At 36.9% G+C, this 17,331-nt stretch overlaps 1 protein-coding gene across 1 annotated transcript in view; it reads left to right on the forward strand.

The window, feature by feature from the left end:
* Positions 1-14,665, forward strand: part of wdfy2 (WD repeat and FYVE domain containing 2) — a 31,995-nt gene extending 17,330 nt beyond the window's left edge. The window contains exons 7-12 of the mRNA XM_038277760.1: positions 2,533-2,659; positions 2,785-2,890; positions 5,874-5,975; positions 11,046-11,176; positions 11,268-11,376; positions 14,059-14,665. Of these exons, the coding sequence (XP_038133688.1) occupies positions 2,533-2,659; positions 2,785-2,890; positions 5,874-5,975; positions 11,046-11,176; positions 11,268-11,376; positions 14,059-14,088 (605 nt within the window). The 3' untranslated portion in view covers positions 14,089-14,665. The remainder of the gene's footprint in view (positions 1-2,532; positions 2,660-2,784; positions 2,891-5,873; positions 5,976-11,045; positions 11,177-11,267; positions 11,377-14,058) is intronic.
* The last annotated feature ends 2,666 nt before the right edge of the window (positions 14,666-17,331 follow it).

The following is a 17,331-nucleotide window of genomic DNA, read 5'->3' on the forward strand; positions in this document are numbered from 1 at the left end:
TGACAAAGATAAGGCTCCATGGCAGCTAGTGTGAAAATGTACATATTTTTATCACCCAAGTGTCTGATTGATCATCCAGATTTAGCTCAGGGTCATAACTGATTAATGAAGTTATAGTTAACATTTCCAGGAAGCTTTTAGGGATGACACAGCCTCTGTATTGTTGCAAAAACTGACCCCTGCAGACTGTTTTCAGTCTTAATGCAGCTTCTTCCTCTGTATTTAGGATCCCGCTAAAAACGGATAGATTGAAAAAGGTTTTTAAGTTTTGTAAAACTACTTTAATGACATCCAGTGTATTACTCAAGTCGGAATAGAAATATATGTAGTAAGAATGTTGTAGTACTGACTGCCTTATCATAATGTTGGTTTTATATATAAAGATGATGTAATCTGAAAGATAAAAGTATGAAGTTCGGTGCGATTTCTGGTATTTTTCAAACTAAAATACAAAAAAAATGGCCAAAATTAACCTAATTGAATAAATCCAGACTAATAAGATACTTTTCTAAATCTTTTTTTTTTCCGTTAACATGAAACTTTTTAAACAATGCAAACTTGGTGTGTATATACACTGTATTGGCAAATATTTTGTCTATCTTCTTTTAAATCTACATGAACTTTGAGGCCAAATCGTAGATAAACCCTCAATTTTTTAGCAGTCGATCAACAAATCAGGTTCTGCTTCAGAACTGCAGCCTCTGGTCTAATTTATCTCCAAGTTATTTTATAATAATGAGGTTACAGACATGCAGACTTTGTTGGAACACCCAAATTAATTGATTTGAAGTGAGCTGATTCTTTAAGCCAGATTATGTATGTTAAAAGAGTGCAAAATACTCCCAGTAACAATACTTGACCTCTATAGGGCTCAATAGACTCAGCAGATAAAAATTAACTAAAAGAACCAAGCTTGTGTGCAAACTAGAAGTCTCACTTCAACAGAAATTGTTGAAATTGGTGCTTTTTTGGCTAAAATGAACCTATTCTTTACTTACTGATATTACAGTGGAAAGAGTTGCTAGAGGCTTTTATTCAGGTAAAAGTGTTGATGCTTCCTAATAATGTTATTTCTCAATTAAAAGTAAAAAGTGCATTACATTTACCCCTAAAATATCCTTTGTTGAAAAAGTTACTCAAGTAAATGCAACTAGATACTACCCACCTGATGGTGAGTCTGCATCTGGAAAACGTCATTTTGTTTAGACTCACCAAGGTGTAAAATTCAGCTTGATTAAAAGCAGAACTCACAAATATTTTTTCACAGGAAAACAGGCAATAAGTGATACAATATTAATCTGAGACAAAATAAAAAAAATCCAACCACTTAGTAGGATTATGTTGATTTTGTTAGCAAACAAAGATTTATTAAAAATAATAATAAAAAAATCGTACTACTACCAAGAATCCAAAGTTTCATTCAATAATATTTCAGTATAAATGATCAATAACCCAAAAACCTTCACAACCAATTTATAAGTAAACTCAAAATCTCTATTTATATCTGCAAAAAACAAACAAAAACAATCCTAATAACTGAAAGTCCAAAGCTGTCCATTCTTTTAATTTTTAATAATAATGTCCAAACAGGAGTTCCATATGCTCCGAACCCAAAGTAAAATCCTGGAAGCGTTTAAGTCCAAAGTCCTTTCCAAAAACGAAAAATCCGAAACAACAACCCCCCCAAAAAAAAGATTAGAAAAAAGAGTGGTACCACCAAAAATCCCCCAAAAAACAAAGTCCAGATCTCACCGAAGCGTCTTTCTTTCCCATGGGCGACGTCTCACTGCACCGGGCGGCGTCCTCTGGGTGCAAACTCTGATCAGTTTCCTACATGGGTGATCTGCGGCGCCGGGACAAACGCACACGCCCCTTTTTATTAAAAAAATTTCTCCTCATCAAAATAACCCAGCATATTAATTCCCATCATCATTTTTTAACCAGTGGAGATTTGAAATAATATTACCAATGACATAACTGTTTTACAAGACAGTTTGTTAAGGGTACACTTTAATGTACTTTATACAAAAAAGAGAAAATAACATAGTGGTTATGTTACAAAGGTATCCAGATGTGCATCTCCTAAGTTTTATACTTTAATCTTTGAAGAATTCTAGCAGTTTACAGCAGCAGTACAGATGTTTGACTTTTTTTATAAAGTAATTTAAGTAAATGTTTTTTTCTTTTTAAATTTGATCATATCACTGAATATTGTATAATTGTTACAATCATTAATTTTGAAAGATAATAAGGAAAAGAAACACACATTTTCACAAAATGTACAACTTAACTGAATCACCACCATCTTTATTTAGATTTCATAATTTAGTTTGAGGATCAGATCCGTATATCACCTCCAGCTCAGGGACTCATCCTCCCAAATCATTGCATCCGCAGCACAATTCCAGGTTTCATTTTTTTTAGATAAAACAAGCAATTCCTTTTTCTGATGAAGTTAAGAGTCTGTAGATGAGAAGCGTTGGTTTTAACTGAGAGGGTTTATTGCATCGTGTTCCCATCTCTCTCCACCAGGTAATGTGACGGCGCTGTGCTGGGACCCAGTTCAGCGGGTGCTTTTTTCGGGCAGCTCGGACCACTCCATCATCATGTGGGACATCGGAGGGAGGAAAGGCACCGCCATCGAACTGCAGGGACACAAGTAGGAAACCAATGAGCTTTGAGCTCTGATTGGAAGCAGGGTTTAATTCGGTTTCACGGATATTTGCTCGTCGTTAGCGTACATTGAATGGGTTGTTTTTAAGCGTACGTGTGATCCGTCCTCAGTGACAAAGTCCAGGGCCTGTGCTATGCCTCACACACCCGCCAGCTCATCTCCTGCAGCTCAGACGGCAGCATCGTCATCTGGAACATGGACGTGACTCGACAAGAGGTAACGTGTAATCACTGAGATCGAAGTCGACTCAGTGCACAAATCTATAATTTGTTCCAAAGAGTAGAGAAAATGCAAAGCTGTGCTGCAGAGAAGCAAATAAAGATCAGTTCAACCATCGGTGCTTGCTCTGGATCCATGACTTTCAGTCTCCATATGCTTGTTACACAATATAGCTTTTTATTTATTAGACCGACATTTTTTCCTAAATGTTTGGCCTAAACTCTCAGCACCGCTCTAAAACAAAATCCTGTCCTGCAGGGAAGCACTGACAGGGAAAAGTAGAGGAGAGAAAAACAATTAAACTAATGCAATATCTTTTTTCTAACTGAATCTAAATCTAGATTATATAATCAGAAGTTTCTGTTTTTTATCCATATTGAGGCCGAACTGGCACATTGTGTGTTTTAAAGGTTAAAGCAAAGTTCAGTGTTTTTGCTGATTTGTCTTGTTTATGAGAGTCACTTGACACAATTGGCTCAGCGTCGCTCTCATGTTTGGGGGATAAACACAGATCCACTGTGTGGTCAGACTCCTGCAATTATAGCATGAAGACCTAAAGCAAAGAAAAACAGACGCAGTGGCTGAGTGCAAAAACTTTAAAAACAATAGTCACGTGAAACTTTGGGAGGCTGTGAGGGACCGAGCCGAAAAATCAGAGAAGCACAGGGAAGTCATTGATGGAAAAATGGTAACAAATTTATTTAGCAAAAATAAAGTTCAAAAGTTCAAACAAGACTGGACCCATCAAGGAAAACAAATGACAAAAATCAGCATAATCCAAACCTGACACAGGAAAAAGACCTACCTAACTGACACACAAGGGAAACATATATATATATATATATATATATATATATATATATATATATATATATATATATATATATATATACACACACTGGTTGATCAGACCATTTTGAATTAAGAGGGAAACATAAAATATATTTTCCTAAAGAAAACTACAACAAAAGACCAAACTAATCAGCACCATACTCAATCAGCAACCTATGAGGAAGAGGACTTAAATATTTACTTTCCAAATGTTATTATAGAAAACAAAACCAAATACAGAGACCTAAACCCTTTCTACACCCCTTCTAAAAGTAAGTGGAAGAGTCCAACTAGGCCTCCATGTCAATGAGGAGATACTTTGCAGCTGGGGCCTCCTTTCCTTTACTGGCTTCACTCATGACAGCCTCCCAGGAACTGGCAACTCAAATGAAAAATATATTAATGTACAGAAACCAAACAAGCAAGAAATGACAAAATGAGTCAACTAAACGTGTGCACCCAAATAGTTAACCAATGCCAAATCAAAGTAGAAAAACATGAAATGCAGTACAGTAAAATAGAAGATTTAATGAAAGAATTACCAGACCATTTGTTGTGTGATTGCACATGCAGCCATCACAGAGGCACATTAAAAAACAACCCAGAACCTAAGCTGAATTGTAGCTTTGGGGAGACAGGAGTTACTAGGGAGGGGTTTTCTCTGGATGGACGTCTCTGAAGAAAGTTTTTGACAGTGATTTTTCCCAGACTTCCTGCTACTGAAGAGAAAAAAATCCTCAGCTGTTTTAACTCTCTCTACAACTGCAATGATAAACTACTGTAGAAAAGCCCTCTGAGAGAGCAGACCTCCGCCAAGCAGCAAATGTTGCCCCGGACTGTGACTTCCACCTATAGCTAAAACTCACACATGATCTGGATCATTACTATATGTAAATCAATTGTTCCTTGGTATCAGGAGCACCTTTGGTTTGATCCATTCATACGTTTTCAGTTGATCCTGCTTAGAAAAAAAAACAGTGTTCCCTTTACTTGTGTTTTTGTCTTCAGTAAAATACCTAAAGACCAGGGGTCTTCAACGTTTTCCAGGCCAAAGACCCCCAAACTGATGGCGAGATGGAGCAGGGCTCCCCTAATTATATATATTGTGTGAAATTATGTTATATCAAGCTGGTCCTATAGTCACTCTATTACAGATGGAGTCATGTAACGAAAGTAATTTCCCCCTGGGATTATTAAAGTATTCCTGATTCTGATTCCTGGTTGATGGGACAGGTGTTGTGAATGAAACGGTGCCCAGCTTGAAAGAGCTCCTGTGTGTCGCTGAATGCGTGCATTGATGACTGAAAGACATCTTCTGCCTCCATTTATCTGTTTATTACAGTGTGTTGAATTCATTTTAATGTTTATTTAAAGACATTTCAATTAGTGGGGAAAAAAACTGCAGGGGAGAATATAAAAAAGGTCAAATCAACCAAAACTTTTGCGACCCCCATGCAGTACCTCCAGCGGTCCCCCCTGTTAAAGACCTCCATTATAGACTCTTTGAGTCCGATCGCTCAATAGTCACTACTGCCTCTGCTTTAGAGGGGAACTGCTCGTTCCGCAAAATATCCCTATCTCACAATGTTGAAGACTATTAAAAAGAAAATCCCTGTATCCAGATTCTGATCTGGATTATCACCAAAATCTAAGGGATTGTTCGTCCGTTCAAAGCAGCTCTATGCGGAAGCAATTCTTCAAGCACATATTGCAGCAACAACTATGAAAGTTCATTTTATGTTAGTTTATTTATGCATGCATTATTATTGTTATCTAAAATTGTTTACACTAAAATGGAAATGAACCTAATAGAGGAGGATGGATACAAAGTTTCGTCTGTTGTCAGATTTGGCTTAATCTGATTTGCCTTATACGTTTTTATGGCAACAAAATTCTATTATTTACTCTGGAAAACAGATAAATCTTAGTAAAATATTGAAATAGAATGAAATAAATTATTTCTTAGCAATAAGCCATGGTTACAAAGTTAAAAAATGTCCAATGAAGGAAAGCTTTGCGGCAGAAATAACCCATTCTGACCAGGAACAAACTTTTCTTTGCATTTCTTATGCTGTGTTTTCCACTAACTGTTATTTTAATGTTATTCATTCTAATAGTAGCTATATTTTTGGATTGTTCATGTGCACAGACTCCAGAATGGCTGGACAGCGACTCCTGTCAGAAGTGTGAGCAGCCTTTCTTCTGGAACTTCAAGCAGATGTGGGACAGTAAGAAGATCGGCCTCCGACAGGTACGTCCTCCACCTCCAACCTTAACTAACACTTTTTTAGGACGTCATAGAACAGAAAGAAGGATTGGGATGCCAACTTTCTCTGCTCAGCCAGTTTTGGAAAGCCTGAAAAGGCTCCTCCAATTATTCCAGCAAAACTTTCCTTGAATCTTTTTCTTCTTCTGTTCTGATAGAGAGCGAACTTCCTGTGGCTGTTTTATTGCCGTATTCTCAGAAAAGCCTCCATATTGTGATTCATTCTTCTAAGTGTTTTTCCACATGCAGCTGAACTACCAAGAAAATGACGATGGTGTTTGTAGAGTGTATCAGCAAGAAAATGGCTAAATAAATTGAACCATACCCAACCAAACCATTGTTCTCTAATTGGTCTGGTGGTTTGATTGATCACAGCTAATCAATCATTTATTCTGGATTTGATTTGAGCACAAATGCACTGCAAAAAATATAAATCTCAATAAGTTATTTTTTCTTAAAATAAGTGTGTTTTTCCTTGATTTGAGGAGATAAGTAAGACACTTTGCCAATGGAACAAGACAATTTCCTTTTAAAATAAGAAAAAACTATTTTATCGTCTTATTTCAAGTAAATATTATCTAACTATCTTATTTTAAGAGTGAAAATACTCATTCCATTGGCAAATCATCTTATTTACCTGCTCAAATTAAGGCTAAATATACTTAATTTAAGCCATTTTTTACTTATTTCTGGATTGTTTTTGCAGTGTGGTTGCTAAAATAATGACAAACTTCCTCCTAAAGGTCTGGATTTTATATCATAATTGTCATTAATATTTTGTTTGCAATCATCTCCAAAATCCCCAAAATAAACATGCATTACATTTCCAAACCAGCTGCATTAGTGTGAATGATCTGAACTTGCATCTGGCTTATTCTGCCTCACCATTTCACCTTGCTGAGTTCATTCCCAGCATCATTAGACTCACTGTGTGCTCAATCTGAGTGCAGAAAGCTGTAAACAAACCCTGAACCTAAATATTTAGGACACAAATGTTTTATTTTTCTCCAATTTTGGAGGAAATCTGTGTCAATCATTTGTGTGCATTGGTATTATGCAACTGAACAAACCAGCTTTATTCATCTTTCTTGAACTTTCAGTGTAGCAGAAATCACAGCTTTACTGTTCAGAGGTCAGAGGTTAAATCTTCTGTTTAAGAAAGATGCACAAGTTCTTATAAAGTAATTTTTTAAGAAAAAGGTTTTTATATATTATTTTATCTTCAATCTTTTGCTGGTCAGCTATGTTTTCACTTGCTTAAAGGAATAGTACACCCAAAACATGATTAGCCTTCATTTTTTACTCACCCCCATGCTGAACAACACTCTGGAGTACTTTTTTGATATCTCAAATGCATCTGGAGATCTGGGAGGCTTCTTGCTGTCTGCTGACATTCAAATAATGGAGGTCTATGGTGCCCGAGACAGAAAGGTCCATAAAAGTCCACAAAAAACGTGTCAATATTCCTCCATACTGCTCGTTCCAATGTATTCCAAGTGTCCTGAGTGGGTAGCATCCATAATTTACTCGAAACGAAGTCATTTAGAATGTTTTTAGAGCATAAACAGTAGTGTATAGGATTTCCTGAAAGCGCACACCTGGTTTGGCAGACCAAACCAGATGAAAGTGCGCATTCAGCGTCTGCTCTGCCAATAATGCAAGCGTAGAAGAAGAAATGTGCTGTTTACCTGTGCAAAGAAAGAAACAACGAAAGAAAAATGTCTGAGGACTTCAGTGTTGAGGAAGAGCATGAGTTCTTTGCCGAGCTGAATGCGCTGGTTTGGTCTGCCGGCTTCCGTGGCGTTGTGAGCGCGCATGTGCGCGCTTTCAGGAAATCCTATACACTACTGTTTATGCTCTAAAAACATTCTAAATGACTTCGTTTCGAGTAAATTCTGGACGCTACCCACTCAGGACACTTGGATTACATTGGACGAGCAGTATGGAGGAATATTGACACGTTTTTTGTGGACTTTTATGGACCTTTCTGCCTCGGTCACCGTAGACCTCCATTATTTGAATGTCAGCAGACAGCAAGAAGCCTCCCAGATCTCCAGGTGCATTTGAGATATCAAAAAAGTACTCCAGAGTGTTGTTCAGCATGGGGGTGAGTAGAAAATGAAGGCTAATCATGTTTTGGGTGTACTATTCCTTTAATAAATTAAATAAATCTCTGCAAAGTTTGAAGGAGAATGTGTTTAGTCATCCGATGAAAACCAAACTATAAGTTTTGGCCCTCAGTTGAATAAAAAAAAAAATTATTTTTGGCATAAATTAAATAGTAAAAAACTGAAGTTGCCCCCTCTTAGTCAATCCTTAAAATCAGTGACATAATAAATACTGATATGAGCAGTTTTATTTAAAGCATTTGCACGTAAACTACTCTTCATGTGGATTTTCTACGTCTTATGCATGCAGATGCAAAACAGGCCTCCAATTTCTAGAGGTGGGACTTCTTTTTTTTTTTTTTCTTTTAAACAGTGTCCTGTCTGGCAATGTGGCAATAAGAATAATTGTCTTGATGCCAAAAGGAGCCCAACAGATTTTACTTTCACAAGTGGAGCAGTATGGCAATTGCCATATTGCTCCACTTGTTTCATGCATATAAATTGCTTAATTATAATTATGCAGGGAGTTTTACAGTTTATATGAACAGTGTAATGTTAATAGAGCAGAAAAACATAAGAAGAAAAAGGAAAAAAAAGAGAAAAGATAAAAGAGGAGATAGAAAGGAGACAATGACAAAACATTTTCAGTCTGCTTCATCACCTGTAACGAGATGAAAAAAGAACAGCACAACCGAAAGACATGGTACGAGATATACAATAAAGCAACACCTTGAAACTATCGATGAAGTAGTATTATTAAGTCTGACATGTAGTCTGTGTTACCTGAAGGTATAAATGTAGGCTTTCTGTATGGAAGTGAATCTCTGAGTACCTGGAACCAAGCACCAAGAGGTGGGACTTCTGGAAAAGCAGCCAATCAAAGGTGGTTGCTTTTTTTTCTGGCAGGTTCCACAATCAAAGTGAGAGAATATACAGGCAAATAGAAAGCGAGCAAGGGCAGATTAGGAGCTTGCAGTCATGGTTTTGATATAAAAGGGTCCTGTTATGACATTTGCATGCAAATACGTTGAAAACATCCATGCAGAGTAGTTTAGGTAAGTGTTTTAATTCAAAAAGTGCTTGTATGAGTATTTATTATGTGTTTGTTCTTTCTTCAGAATTCTGACTTCATATAATTTTCTTCCCTTTCATCCTCTTGTCTTAAGCTCTCTATATGACCTTTAGCATTTTGAACACTTTAAAGGTATTGTGGAGGATTTTTTAAAAGACCCGCCCTATCCACTTAAAAAAATAATAATATTGAGCCGATTTCTCCTCGTGCACGTCCTGTTTGCGTGTTCTCATAGCTAATAACAACTTACTGTGTCCACATGCAGCCGGGATTATAAAGTGGACTTTATAGGAAACTCAGTAAAGCGACCATTTGGACAGATGATCACTGCTTTATGCTCCCCGTTGGTCACTTAACTCCTCCTCCACTGAACGGCAGAGATGGCAAAAGTACTCACTTTCCTCGTAAAAGTACAGATACTTGTGTTAAAAAATACTCTGGTAAAAGTGGAAGTACTGATTAAACTTCTTTACTCAAGTAAAAGTAACGAAGTAAAGGCTTGTAAATTTACTTAAAGTATAAAAGTAAAAGTAGAAACCACTTTTTTCATGCCGTTGCCTACATTTTAAATGGATGTCTGCCAATAGGACTAGATCTCCGTTGTGTTCATTTTCAATCATCTCGTCGTCCATGCTACTATGCTAACGCCACCGCCACCAAGCTGCAATGATTTGCCGCGAATGAATACCGCCGAATCTGTCGATTCATCTTGTAGTGGTGCGTCAAATGCAACGTAGATTCCCATCCAATTAGATTGAATTTTGTATTGATGATGTGAAAAATAATAACGGTAACTCCATTGAAATGATTCAAAACTAAAGTAATGAGCCAATTTTTTAAAATGTAAGGAGTAGAAAGTACAGATATTTTTGTAAAAATGTAAGGAGTAGAAAGTACAGATATTTTTGTAAAAATGTAAGGAGTAGAAGTAAAAAGTCGCCATAAAAATAAGTAAGTAAATATATCAGAAAAATCTACTTGAGTACAGTAACGAAGTATTTGTACTTCGTTACTTCCCATCTCTGCTGAACGGTGCCTATATATAGGCGACAGCCTATGGTGACAGCAAATCCCATAATGCTTTGTGAGGAGAGCTGTCCACGAAAAGCATTCTGGGATATATCTGCCTCTTCTGAGGCCTTTCTTTTGTTCTCATACACTTTGTAGATATGTTTTCTCTTATGTCAGTTTTCCAAGAACTGCGGTGAGAAAGGTGAGCTTCAATGACTGTCTGAAACCGTAGTTCATGTGTAGAAAAAGATAACTAACTGGGGACGAGGACGGCCTTACGTAATCATATCAACAGAATGATTGACAGTTAGGAGGACCATTATTTAGATGATCCACCCGGAAATAAAAGATCGTCCTTTATACCTGTAATGTTTCTAATTGTGAAACTGAATCAAACTATGCTTTAATGATTATAAAACGACTTTGCTGCTGCTTTTTATCTTTTTTTTTTTTACATTTTCTCCTCCAACATATTTGTTTTTTTTAAAAGGAATTATCCAGAATATAATTTCCTAAATCACAGAAACCTTTATAACAAGAGTTTTTATGATACTGACAAACACTGTGTTGAATGAAAGGAAAATCAGTCGACTGTGCGTTTCTCCTACATTCTGCACTCTCCTCTGCTGCAGTCGTCAGTATCAGAATCATTTTGCATAAACTTTGCATCTTTTATAATCAGCTCTGCCATGTTCATTTTAATGAGAGGTGTTTGGACTCTTCCTGTCTGACCTTATCAGTGGGGTGTGTGTTTTAACACAGGGAGATATACGCTGCCTATTAGCCTGACAGAACTTATAACATATTGCACATCTAAGAGAGAGTTGTATTTTTTATATATTTAAGTTTTCTTGTATTCCTCAGCATCACTGCAGGAAGTGCGGCCAGGCGGTGTGCGGCAAATGTTCGTCCAAGCGCTCCACCATCCCCCTCATGGGCTTCGAGTTTGAGGTCCGCGTGTGTGACAGCTGCTATGAGTCCATCACAGACGAGGAGTGAGTCCCAATCAGCCAGTGCTGGTGCTCTGTACCGTCTCCTCATGCGTCTCACGCTGACAAAGCCTCTCCTTCTCCGTTTGTGTTTCAGCCGAGCGCCCACAGCCACCTTCCACGACAGCAAGCACAACATTGTTTACATGCAATATGAGCCCACCACAGGAAACCTGCTCACCTCTGGCACCGACAAGGTCATCAAGGTCAGCAGAGGGGGATTTTCTCTATTGTAATTTTTGGTTCTGACACAAGGAGGCGACAGATTCCCAGAAATACTTCGAGGATGATGCTTCAAAACGAAGACAAAACAAAACTAACGAAGTTGAGGCAAAAAAAAAACGTCCTCAAACTATTTTCTTTGTAAACCCATCAACTAATTCTACACTATTAGTCATATTTTTGTAGAATGCCTTATTATGCTCGTAAAGTTCACTGCTGTTTACCATAATACAGAAAATTTCATCCATTCTTAAATAAGTACTGATTGGAATCATCATCCTGTTAGAAAAACCTCCTGTGTCTAAGTGTCAATCATCCAAATCTTCCTTTGAATTTAAGCTAAAGAATTTTGGATTTTTTCCCCTTTATTGTAATAGTTTATATTAATAATAATAATAATAATCAATCCAATTTGTACCGCACTTTTCATTAACAAAAATCTCAAAGTGCTACACAGTGCAAATAAAATCAAAGATAAAAATCAACATCCTAAAAATCATGTGGAGGCAGAATAGGCTTGCTTAAATAAAAAAGTCTTCAAGCCTCTTTTTATTATAATCTAATGTGTGCAAAGAGCCAGTGACAGAAAATAACAATAATTAAATTTAATTGATCTCACATTGGAGAAATTAACCTTTGCATTTAACTCATCCCCTTTGGGGAGCAGTAGGCTGCCATCGTCAGACGCCCAAGGAGCAATTGGGGGTTAAGGGTCTTGCTCAGAGGGCCAGAGTGGCGCTCTGTGGGAGTGGATTTCAAACTCACAACCTCAGGATTCCAAGCTCCGTGCCAGAGGTCACAGATTAGCAGATCGCGGTCCGGATCCAGACTCACCTGCTGGCCAACCTGATTTAAAACATTTATAAATGACCGCATGTTGTCTGACGACAGTGTCTAACTGCGCAGCTTCTCCTGTTATTATGGTTAAGCCCTCCGGAGCGCCTGGGACCAGGTACAAATGTTAGCCAATGAGCTGCTGTCAGTCTGGGTTGCTGCTGCTGCTACTTTTAGACACAGCAGGCAAACCTGTGACAAGCCGGGCGATGGGAAAGAAGGAGAAGGCAATGAGAGAAAGAAAGCAGAGAAAGTGTGGACTGCTGGAAGAACTGTGGTGAACTGGTGAAAGAAAAGTGAAATGGCGTGCTTAAAGATGACCCTGCACATTTTGAGTATTATTTGGCTCAACCTATTGCTGTCAAGCAGGATTCTCCACCATGAACATAAAAATAAACATGGATCCAGGCTCAAAATGAGCTCCTTGATATGAGCTTTAGAATGGCTTTTTCTCCATTCAAACCCAGGTTTGAATGGAGACCTGCAAGGTTTAAAAGCCTTGCAGGACAGGCTAAAAACCCACTACTCATTAAGCCAGAAAATTAAAAGAAATAAAACAAAAACAAACGATCATTTCAGGTGTTTTATAAAATATGTGAATTAGGAAATTGTCTATATACCAAACTGAAAGATTGTTGTTCTCTACTTAAAAAAAAAAACGCTTTAGATTTTAAAATGGAAAAAATTTTCTTTTTTTTTTTTTTTATTCAATGTGTAACATTGATACATAAACACCTCATTTTATTTCAGTGTTAAATTCTCTTTAAAGTAACAGATTATAATTAATAATTAAAAATGTCTCTGGAATTTTACTGGTCGATTTTCTTTATTCGGACCTGCTGATTTTTAATTGGTTCCCCGTGCTCTATGCCCTAACCACTAGGCCACCGCTCCCCATATCCCCACATCCAGATGCTTAACTCTGCTTGGCAGTAGGTGCAGCCTGGGGAAGCCTTTTATCTTTAAAAGTTTTTTTTTTTTTTACCAACTTCTCACCATTGTGATCAAATTGCTCAATTTTTTTCATCTAAATTTTCTTTTTTCCCAAAAGATATTAGAGGCATCAGTAAATTTAAGTCCAATTTACAGGTTTTAAACTGACTTCATAGACACAGCTGTCCAAACATCACTTTAAGATCAGATTAAGCCTTGCTGAGTCCTAATTTCTTCTCAGACATCTTAGCTTGTTTCCTTTCGATCTGGTGGTAACAGCTTCGTTCAGGTGGCGGAAAGAATAAAATCCCAAACATTTACAGACATTTCTCAGGCTTAAGTTAAACTTCCTGAACCTCTGCCTGGTTTCAAACCATGAGAACAATTCTACAAAATTTGCTTTTATCAGGAAAGCAGCAAGTTTTATTTGAAATCTCAACTGAAGCTTTGCAGGTTTATTGAATCTCTCCTTGCTAAAGGAAAACTATGTAGTGATTACTGAGGTTTAATGCATGGGTTGTAGCCTGTATCTATTATTTGAAGCAGGATGACAGAGAATCATGGAGAAATTCAAGCTTTTTATTCAATTCTTGCTTCATTTTGGTTCAGTCGTGTTAGATATAATAGAAAAGTAAAAAAAATAAATAAATCAAATGTCAATGTTTCCCTTGCTCCATCTTTCCAGGTCAACTGTAGACAGTGTTTATACCTGATTCTGATTCATTCAGAGTTAAGCTGTGGCGGCCATTTTAAGAGTCACCCGTTTCTCTCAGGACTTTTAGAAATCCCTCCTGTCAGAAGGATGTTTCTGATCGGAGGCTTTAGCTTCCCTCTAATTGATTCATGTCTAATGACGGTCATCTTCATTCAATCAAAGGTATTTTTGTGTTTTTCTGCAGATATGGGACATGACTCCTGTGGTGTCCTGAGTTTCCGTGGACAAGCAGCATTTCTGCAAACTGCGACGGTGTCACAACAGCGGTGGCGTTTTCATGAAGGAGAGGGAACAGCGTCCATTTCACCTGGATCATATTTAACACTGGTTTATATTTTGCATTCACGGTTTTGACACTGCAAGTCCATGAAGCTTGGGACCAGTACAGGCTGAACACACGGTTACAGACTGGATGGTGGATTTTGTGGTCTAGAGTACCCATACTCTGTACTCTGGGATACTTCTGGGACTTTTGACTGTAAAAAATGTGATATATTCTGTAATTCCCTGCTATTGAAGACTGGAGCGACTAAACTTCAGATTTGTTTTGTGCATAAGAACCTCATTGGACTCTTAACCCACTAACATGAAATGAGGGACCTGCCTATTTTTCACACCAAGTTTTTATTTTATTTTATTATTGACAAAATAAGAATACTGTCAGCAGGAGTTCAAGCCTGTGAAATGTCGCCCCCTAGTGGCAAAATATGGTTTTATTTCTGTTACATCATTTATTTAGGAAAAATATCCAAATGTAAAAAAAAAAAAAAAAAAAAAAAAAAAAAGCAAAACATAACTAAAGCATGAGGTTTAGTTAATATTGCATTATTATTGAGTGTATTCATGGAGGACAAAACCAGGTGCCTGATCATTCATAATCAAAGTCTTCTCTAAGTGGAGCCTCCTACTGTTTACAGCCATTTTTATTACTTTTACTCTTGTAAATGTTAAACATTCCTTTTTATTATTTTTAGTATTATATCACAGACTTTTGGTTTCCCAAACATAAACGATGAAACTCAGACTAGCTCCTATAATCTGCTGGCGTGTTTTTCTTTAAGTTAAACAAACTGGATTATGAATAATTTCTCTCACTACTCAACACTGAGTTTGTAGCAGTAATTCTGCCTTTTAGTTCCCCTAGTTGGGTTTAATGATCCAGTTGAAGTTTAGTATTTGTGATTAAATTCAGTCCAGATTTATAAAAAGCAACAAATAGAAAAAGTCTGTTAATTTTGAGAATGAGATTCTGCATCCTATTGCAGGAGTTAATCCCGAACAGCACTGTGCTTACCACAGCGGATGTCCACTCCCCTGATATATGGACTTTTTTTTTTTCTTTTTCCAGACTCTTCTGCTGCCCTCACATCATGCCACCCTGGGTAGCAAGCCATTTTGCCAATATAAGGACCCAGCACCAATTATGGGTCCCTCACTACTCAAAGTCAATTAGTTTATCAGCCTCATTATTAATAAAGCAGGCAGCATTTTTATTTTGGTTTTGATCTTTTTTTTTTCCCAAGTGGAAGCTAAATCATGTTTTGGATAATTAGCCAGATGCATTCTGGGAAACTCTTTTTTTGTTGTGTTTTTTTTTTATTTTTTTTTATGAGACTGGTTCATCCTGAACACAGTATTTAAATTCTGTTGTAACACGATTTAATCTAAAAAATTCCACTCTCAGATTCAACTTCTTTCTGATTTTGAAATTTAGTGTTAAAGTGCAGCTAATCAAGACCTTATTTGTTTGTACTGCATTAGTGTAGCATAACCTTTTTCAGAATTTTTTTTAAAATAAATGGATAGGTTTAGAGAATCTGTTCCGTTCCTCATATGAAGCCAGTTTAAATGGTTATTTAGTGACATCACAGGTCGCTCATCAGGCTCACAATGTGTCATGCTGTGTAATCAGTGATTAAAACCATGCAGGCTGCTAACTGAGTGTCAGATTAATAACTTTGTGTTTTTCCAGCAGTTTCATGTGATTATTTATTGTTTATTTCATATGTGGAACACTTACAGAAGTACATAACACCGCTAATAATGTGGCATTTCAGAAGCACCAGAGCAGAAATCTTTGCTAAAGCTAACGTGTTTTTATTTTTTACTTTTTGTGAGTTAGACTTAATCTTAATGCACTGGAATCAAGGAGCAAAAGAAAACATTTTTCCACCTATATTGTATTAAATGTGCTTCAATGCTGTATGTGTAATTCTCAGCTGAAATACTTTCCAAAGATTATTGATAATAATGCTGTAAAGAAAGGGTATAAGGTGTGTTAACCATGATAATAAAGAGCAGTCTCCTTCTGTTTAGTTATTTTCTCTTGGCCACCTTCAGTAAAACTGTGGATTTCACATTGGAGGCCACCAGAGGGCGCTAGACAAGCGTCAAAAAACAAAAAAAGGAAAAACTGGTTGTTTAAAACTCATTTAAAGCTACAGTGTGTAATAATTACAGGGATATACAGTCAGAAATGTAATATATTATACATAACTATGTTATTTATCATCATCTACGAGCTCAGCCTCTTTACCTTAATATTTGCGTTGCCTTAGAATTCGTTATTTATAATTACATAGGAGCGGGTCTCGCAGCCATGGAGGCAGACATCTTTGCGCTACGGCAGCGCAGAGCCAACAAACTAGGGATTGCGAGATCGCCAAAACGTCACAACGATGTAGAAAAAATAACGAGTATATTTATTATCTTAAGTCTACATGAAATCTATACCCTACACAGACTAATGAAATACTATCTGTAAAATTATCTATGTAAACAAACCTCATCACTTGAGAAGGTAGGTGATGCGGACGTCCTGGAAGACATTTTGTCCCGTAACGCTCGCCGTACTGTTGGGGGGGAGAAGCGGTGGGGGGGAGATGTTCATGTTGCTGCAGTCTGACCGCTAGATGTCGCTAAAAGTTACACACTGTAGCTTTAAAAAAAAAATTCAATATAATGAAATAGATTTTTTTAAACCTGAACATATATATATATATATATATACATATATATATATATACATACATATATGTGTGTATATATATATATACATATATGTGTATATATATATATGTGTGTGTGTGTACGTCCATTTGGATAAAGATGTAAATTGTTAAATGAGAAGTCTTGATGCTGCCCTATTGGTATAAAACTAACGCTCAAGGTATGGACAGCACGGATGCTAATAGCTGCGCTGCTGCTGTTTACCAGTCCAAATAAGACACGTTTGCTCAAAGTTAAAGGTTGGAGATTTTTATACATATACGTTTTGTTTTTGAGTTGCCAACCAGTTTGTGTTTTATCTATAGACATCTTAAAAAGAATTTACGAGCCCCAAAGCGTAAGGTGTTTTTTTTTTTTTTTCCCCCAAAGAGAATCATGTCTGGTATTTAATACCAACAGGTTTTAAAGGAGCGCTATGGTAAAGAAGCAAAATATAGCATTAGTCAGG

Source organism: Cyprinodon tularosa, unplaced genomic scaffold (genome assembly GCF_016077235.1).
Source record: "Cyprinodon tularosa strain WSP-4 unplaced genomic scaffold, ASM1607723v1 ctg134, whole genome shotgun sequence".
NCBI classification, from domain to species: Eukaryota; Metazoa; Chordata; class Actinopteri; order Cyprinodontiformes; family Cyprinodontidae; genus Cyprinodon; species Cyprinodon tularosa.